Consider the following 8,240-nt stretch of genomic DNA (forward strand, 5'->3'; position numbering starts at 1 on the left):
TAGCTCCTCTACTAAGCCAAAGTTGCACATGCTCGGTCTGCTGAGCTCCAGAGGTGTTTATTTCCTTAAGTTATAGAGGGATCTGGGAAATCATCTAAAATATTTAGTGACTAAGCAAGCAGAATATACTTCAGTAAAAAAGGGACATGTCCAACCCCACAGTGGTAACAACTGCAAACTCTATTGTAAGACAATTAGTACAGAAGTAAGATGTTGAATACTTTGAAGGTTAAAGGGATTACCTGTCCAGTCTCTTCTTCCAGGTTCTCATAGAGTTTGATGCTGTAAGCATGGATTTTCTTCAGGTTTATTCCAGGATGAAAGTAAGTAGTTAAACCAGCCTCAAATAAGAAATAGGAACAACAACAGAGATACAATTAGAAATGCAGTGGGTTTTTTTCCTTCCTTCCAACTATCATTTCAAAAGGAACTTTCAAGGTACTATAAAGAAAAACAACACATGGATAGAGCCAACTGCTACAAAAATAAAACAAAAATTCTTTCTCTGCTTAAGATATTCTTGTTTTCTGCACAGGTGTTTTTCCATCTGTCTTTTCTCATCAAATTTGTCGACCCATGATACTGTCGCAGTTGTTCTCTTCTATGGTTTCCTTTCTTACTTAAATTATTCAGCTGACTGTTTCAGGTCTTTTGGAAAAGACTCACAAACTTCATTTCTGATGAACTAAATCAAATTACTAACTCTAAACTTCCAGTAGTAGGGTCTTTTCTTTCTTGCAAATGGAGATGGGAGAGAAACCAAACCTTCTGAAAGACCAGATCTTTACAAGAGTTATTACATTCTTGGAGTGTGAACAGCAGGGCAGTGGAAACTGATATTTCTCTGTTTTCAACAGTTGTCTCGTGTGGCAGTTAAAGAGCAAATGCTGCATTTCACAAGTAGTTTGAGAAATTATTGCATACATTTTGCACATCACTGTACCAGGTCTGGCTGTAGAAGGCTGTCAAGCTCTTTTGGGTTCATACAAAGGTAAAATCAAGAAGTTACTAGAGACTCTTCTGTATTAGAAAGAACTGTTTGCCTGCCTATAGCAGAGACAGCTGCATCAATCTAATGACATTTGTAACTGCAGACATTTGGCACTTGAAAACATTTAACTCAAGTGTAACTGAAGTTAAGCATATGTCTCTGTAAGACCTGAATTTGTCAACTCATTAGAACTCTTCAAGTGAGACAACAGAAATGTAAAATTACCTAGGCTTTCGAGATAACTACACTGATCTAAATGTTTTATATACATAGCACATTCTTTTGCCAACTAAAATAGAGCTTGTTCAGAGATTAAGGCTGCTTCCATTATGGGAGCTAGACACTGGAGCTCATCTTTGAGTTCACTGCCATCCTGAGAAAAAAGACAGCAGGAAATTCAAAGGTGAAAAATAACACAAAAACTAGAGTTCTGATAATTTCCTTCTGAGTTGCCCAGTATGCACATACATTAGCTACTCTTGATTTTAACTTGTGAGCTCTGTTCTGTGCAGCATATTTTGAGGCTTAAACTTTTAAAGCTAGTGGAATACCTGTAAACATATGAGTAACAAAAGCAAGATTTAGTGGTCTTTAAAGACATATTTTAATTCAAACTAATTTAGTGATGCTAAGAAGCTACTGTTACACTTGTCTGTAATGAATATGAACACACATTGCATGAATTAGGTCACGCATCCACATTTTTTAAACCATGGCCTCTTCTGTCCCATGTTTCTTGGTGCAGTTTCACATTTAAGACAGGATCTTTTCTTCAGAAACAATTAGCTTCAAATTGCTCTTAGCAAACAGTTTACATTCAGATACCATTTCCGTCAAGAAACATAAATCTTACTCACTGCCTGAGACGACAGGTACTCAGTATCTTCAGAGCAAGAGTGTCATTACTGTCTGGCATTACTAATTGCATGTCTTAATGCTAGCCATGGTGTTGAAAGCTTCTCCTACCTTTATTTGTGAGAATTCTGTCTTTCTGATATCTTAGATTATATACAATGTCATAGTGTAACACACAACTGAAATGCCAAAATGATCCAGTGGAAGAGAGTGCAGAATTAATCATAGAGTCATATCATAGAATCATAAAATTTAGGGGTTGGAATGGAACTTACAGATCATCTAGTCCCAATCCCTTGCCATGGGCAGGGACACCTGTATTGCTCATAAATTTGTCTCAAGTTCCCTAAGTATGTTGGGTACTGTTCATTGCCTCAACCATCTGCACTCAAAACATGATCACACAAACCTGCAGGAGGGAGATAAGTCTAACAAGGGTCGCATAAAGCACAAAGCAGAAGTGTTGGATTTATAAAGTCCCTGGGGTAAATTAACAATCTGGAAAAAATATTACTTGTCCTTTCCTTATTATCTTATTAGATCATTATCATCATACTGGACACAATTGAAGATATTTGATTAAATGTGTTTTATATCATTTGCTACACGTGCTTTTATGTTGTTGTGGACACATTTAAATACTTTAGACTAAACCTCAGGGCTGTTTCACTGCAGAATTTGTCATTAAAACGTGTTTGTTCCTTAAAATATAAGTCCTAAGCACCTTTTTTTTTCTGTGTATACAGAATGAAGAAATAAATTAGCCATTGAAATGTTTGCATTTATTTAGCCATGTACAGTAGCCTAAGAGCAATTAATCTACTTCTACCTGCAAACTTTGTCAGCTCATATTATTTTTATCTTCTGTTTATGCAAACATTTCCTGGTCTTCTGTTATTTTCCCAAACATACTAATATATGTTCCAGGTGGAAGGAAATTCCCTTTTAGTGGTCATTACTAGTGCAGTAATGTTGAACTAAATGAGCCACAAATCACTTGCAAGTTAGCTACAAAGCCATATATATTCAAGAACATTTAACTGCGTGAATTAAATAGATACTTCACTGTCCTACACTTTAAAGTGAAGAAAAGAATTTTAAACACTTTTGATGCCTTTTGGCTTCGGATAACAAATGTTTCTGATTTCAGGAGTGCAGTGGGGAGACAACTATAACCTGACTGCACTCTATAAAAATTCAGGTCATAAATTAATGATAATGAAATAAGCAGATTGAATGTGACCTCAGGAGCTCTCTATTTAACTGCCTATTCAAACCAGGGTCACCTACAAGACCAGGCCAGGTTGCTCAAGATTTTCTTCAGCTTAGCCTTTGAAAATCTCCAAGAACAGAGGCTGCACTACGCACTACTCTCCTGGCTAAGTATGGAACGTTGCATTTGCCTTTGTTAAATTCCATAAAGTTCCTTTTCCCTTCATCCTTCCGGCCTGTCTAGGACCCTCAGCATGGCAGCACTGCCTTTGAGTGCATTGACTGGTCCTCCCAGTTTGGTGTCAGCTGCAAATCTGACCAGCTTCAAGTCTGTGTACTTCATGTACATCTTGTGCTTCATCACCTATTCCAGATAATTGACAAAGATGTTAAACAGGATTGGTCCCACCACAGACTTCTATGACACTACACTCATCTCCAGGCTTTGGGTAGAGCAAGACCCATTAACCACTATGCTCTGAGCCCAGCCATCCAAGCAGTCTTTTAACTATCTAGTTGTCCAGCCATAGCACCTTCAGTTGAATACATGAATGTTATGGGAGATGGCATCTAAAGCCTTGCTAAAATCTACGTAAGTGACATCAACTCTCCTCCCCTTGCCCGTGAATTCAGTCATTTCAGAATAGAAGGCAATCAGGTTTGATCAGACATGATTTATTCTTGGCAAATCTGTCCAGTTCCAAATCACAGTTTTTCTCCTTTATGTGCCACTTGATGATTTCTCCAAGAACCAAATTATGTCTAGCTGGTCTTTAGCTCCTCTGCTCAGCTCTTCGGCTTTTTTAAAAGATGCATACATAGGCCCTTCTCCAAATGTCAGGCACATCTACCAATCTCCACAGTCCTTCAAAGCTGACACATCTGAAGCCTTTAAATGTCAGCAGCAGCAATGTTGGCTGCAGCCTGTCTGGTCCAATGCATGTGCACATCAAGTTCTCTCAGCAATCCCTGGTTTGGTGCTCACCCACTGCTGGTAGTTCCTCTTCTGCAATGCAGAAGCCTGAGAAACCCTGTCAGAGGAAGTTCAGGCAAGAGGGTGCTGAGTACTTCAGCCGTATCAGTGAACACTGTGACTAAATTACCTCATTCAGCAACAGCCATGCACTTTTGTTTTTCAGACTTGGACTACTAATGCAGCAGCAGAAGCAGTTCTTGCTGCCTGTAATGCTCCTTACAAGGAACATCTTGTAATAGTAGAATGTTAGCAACTTTCCTAACATCCCCATCACATGCTCAGGTGATTCCTCTAATTTGCCCCATTTGCAGCTTTTTCCTGCTTCTATCTCTGGTATCCTGTGTTTTGCTCAGTAACTCAGTCATGAGTTCCCTGCCTGTCTGGCCCAGCTGGACTCCCAACGCGTCTACTTGTCCTCGTCAGTTTCAGAGTGAACTATTTTTGTATTTGAAACAGATTTTCTCTAGGCTTTGCACTATTTTTCTAAGAAAAGAGATTTTGTTATTGTATGTAAACATGATCTGGGAAAACAGTTTTAAGAATGACACTTAGCTATGAGAATTGACGAATATTTTAAAGCATTTTTATGGCTGAAATCTTTGCATGTCAAAATGTTTTTGTGTCAGTTTTGTTCTATTCCAATCAGTTTCAGATTTTATTCTAAGGGCATTATTAAGTTAGCATTTTTTGACCAAATTGTAACAAGTTATTATTTACCTTGTACTGTGCTTTACTGTGAGCAGTAAAATCAATTGCATGTTGCAAGGAAAAGTATAATATAGCATACAATAACCACCACTTTGTCATGGCTACATTAAAACGAGCAGCACTTGCTCTGTTATTATTACCTCTTTTTAACTGGTAACATAAAAATGTGCATACTTGCTGTGCTGTTTCAGTAACACGCATGAAAGTCAGCCAGACTTATCTCAGACCTGAGAAGTGGAAGAAAGTTTTGGCAGCACCACTAGCAGGAATATGATCTATCTGAAACGTGACCCTGATCTCTGGCAGGACTTACCAGACCGTGAAAGAGGTAAAATGTGTTATCATGCAGCAACATCTGAACCAGACTTCCAACATTTGTGGCTGCAGGCAACATGCTGTGTGCCATTTCATGTGCTAACAGTACATGCCATTTTCATCTCTATCTAGTGCTGTATCACTGTGAGGAAAACACTGATCAATGTACCTAGTGCAACAAGGAACTCACAGTCACAGTTTTGATCTTTCTCATCATCTGAAACGGATTTATTATCAAATTTTCATCTTCAGACAGAGCCCTCTAATATTGAGTTCAATGAAAAGACAGTGTACCATGCAGTTTTTCTAACAGCTATCCATTTTAACCTGTGTCATAACCAGGTGTCTTACTGCGTTAATCACATCAAATTCAGTGGCAATGGCCACCCTCTCAACTGTGGGAGTGCAGGTATTTTCTCTGCTGAGCTCCAGCTCTCCCTCCACCTTGGAAACTGAGTTCCTCACTCAGTGCTCCAGTGCTGCACTCACTAAGTGTGGGCAAAAGTACTGAAGGAGAGGTTGCTTTAACACAGCTATGAGCAATAAACTAAGGTGAGTGAGTATAACAAAGGAAACCTTCAGTAACAACATTTGTGATTTTGCTTTCTTATTCAGTTAGGGGAATTTAATTGTTGTTTACAGACATTTTGTTTTGTATATGTATTGGGCAAATAGAATTCAGTCTGTGCCTCACTCCTGTACTTAATTCCAAGTACTCTTTGAGCATTTCATAGTTGTGATTCAATACACAAGACACATGATCTAACACTCTGCATGGTGTTGCTCTGCATGACATGTATGACTGTCTAAAAGGCACAAAATTACTGAACTTTGTTTCTCCTAACTACATACAATGTGTTTCTTTTGCTTTGTTTGTTGAAAAGTAAGTAAAATTAAGTATGAGCCTACTTACACATTTCAAGCAGTGATTTTTTTACTTGTTTCTACTATTGTTTACTATTTTATTTTCATTGTTTGCTCTATTTTTTTACTGTTGTTCTCTCATAAGGCCCCAAACACAAAACTAACACGAAGCATTTCAGACCTCAGATTTCTTCCCCTGGGAGAAGTGTAAGAATACAAATAAAACATAATACATCTGAGACATCCTCCTTATATTGTTCCTGAAAGGCACTCAAATGCTATAGTTAAAAGCATTGCGTAAGTGTTCTATTGTAGTTACACAGCAGTTCTTCTACAGACATTGAACTGTTTCTGCCCTTTTGCATTGCTACACACAGGGATAACAATCTCCCAGTTTCAGCTAAGCATAGCTGGAAATGAATGCAAAAAGCATCTATTATTGTGGCAAGTTTCATTTTATTTCATTACACTACCTACTGCAGACATTGGTGTAGAAAACACGTGAATACATACATGGATGTTGTGCACCAGTGTGTCCATGGTTAGAATATCACAGGAGGTATCCCCACCCTAACATTATTACAGATATGTCGTTTTAGCTCTTTTCTTTAGCATACAGAAAAGCATTCAGCCTTAAAAAGCCTTGCAGTGTACAGCCATTACCTTCACTCCTCCAAGATTTCATGTAATGTCAGTGGTGACAGGGAAGACAACCACAGAATAAAAAGGTACTGAGATTTCCACCATCGTTACATACACAACCTGTTCTTAATCTGAGAGACTAACAAAACATTTCTTACTGCATGCCAAGTAGATCCTGCAGTGAGCTCAGATTTTTCCAGCAGAACAACATCTCTCAAGCCAGCCTTAGCCAAGTGATAGGCTAGACTCACACCAACACAACCACCACCGATGATCACTGTGTCTGCTCTGTCTTTCCCCAAGGAAGGAGATGAGGTTTCCTTCCTGAAAGGTAAAGCAAAATAAAATAAAATAAAATAAAATTACAGACAGTTACAAAAAGGCAATTGCACTTTTTCCCATCTCTTTTTTACTGCTCCAATCATAATGTAACTTGGTGACTGCTTGGGAGCCTACACACACCTGACTTAAAACCTTAACCTGTTCATGCTTATCTTCTTTCAATGTAAATGCTCTTAGAGGGTCATATATGTAAACACTAGTAATAGGAAAAAATAGAGCAAGTTTGCTTCCACTTGCAACTTTAAATCCTGTGTTATTTATCCAAGAAACTGACCCACAAAATGGCAGTATCAAAGCCTGGCTTTTCAGAAGTGCTACAGTATATGCAACACAAAGGCTGTAAGAACGTCCTAGTACGGCTCCTTATGCTTCCAAAGGCAATGTCAGGAGACGACACCAGTGTAAGTGTTCATGAACAGTGAAGCTTGGTATTTATTTTCATGTTCTATTTTGACATATCTACATTGCTGAAGACAAAATATTACAGAAATAGGTTTTTGTCAATGGCTCACACCTGCTACTCTACCACACTGCATCTTCCTAACTCCTTTAGGTCAGCATAGACCAGAACTGCTGCTGCAGGCAGCCCCCTTCTTCTCCAAGCCATCTGATCCTGCTCTCGACTGCCCCATCCACAGAGCCAAGCAGCAAGCCACAGGTGGAAATTCATCACAACTCTTTGAAAAGTCATTTTTTGAGATGTGAGGAAATGTAGGACCTCTCAGTACAGCAGCAGTACTGACTACTCTGAAACCACAGTATCTTTCTTTCCCCTCAGGACAGTTAATCAATACTCAATTTTATCTCCCCCCTCTTTGTACCTTTCCAACTTCTCTGGCAACAGACTTTCTAATGTATAACCAGCCTTCCACCTCTACTCCACTCAGAAACCAAAGCTACTAGTTTTATGTATTACGAATGGAGATATTATGACATTTAAAAAGCAATTGCAGGAGGAATATGCACCATGCTTATTCACCGGGTGGTAATGAATGAAAAGTAAAACAAATGGGAGCACAAGACACCACAGGTTTTCTGTATCTGGTGCACCACACACTTGCACGTTTTCTTTTGTGATTACATATTAATTTTTGCAAGTTAATATTAAGCTGTTTAACACCCAGACGTGAGACACTTACACCACCTATTCTACTGCATTTTGAGGCATGTGGTACTCAAGGTCAAGCGTGGAGGGTTTTCTCATACTTCTTTTACACTGTGGATTTGAGATCTCCTCATCAGCCTTTCAGCTTTTTTCCAAATCTTTGCCCAGGAGCCCGGCAAGAATCCGGGGGGTTACTTTCCCGGTAAACTCATAGGGGTTCACATCTATGT

General features: G+C 38.9%; 1 protein-coding gene across 1 annotated transcript in view; it reads right to left on the bottom strand.

Moving 5' to 3' along the window:
- Positions 1-6,887, bottom strand: part of DMGDH (dimethylglycine dehydrogenase) — a gene marked incomplete at both ends in the record, with an annotated part of 30,027 nt that extends 23,140 nt beyond the window's left edge. The window contains 2 exons of the mRNA XM_009076824.1: positions 243-341; positions 6,722-6,887. Coding sequence (XP_009075072.1) covers positions 243-341; positions 6,722-6,887 — 265 coding nt within the window. The remainder of the gene's footprint in view (positions 1-242; positions 342-6,721) is intronic.
- Between the last annotated feature and the right edge of the window lie 1,353 nt (positions 6,888-8,240).

Source organism: Acanthisitta chloris, unplaced genomic scaffold (assembly GCF_000695815.1).
Source record: "Acanthisitta chloris isolate BGI_N310 unplaced genomic scaffold, ASM69581v1 scaffold43386, whole genome shotgun sequence".
Lineage (NCBI taxonomy): Eukaryota > Metazoa > Chordata > Aves > Passeriformes > Acanthisittidae > Acanthisitta > Acanthisitta chloris.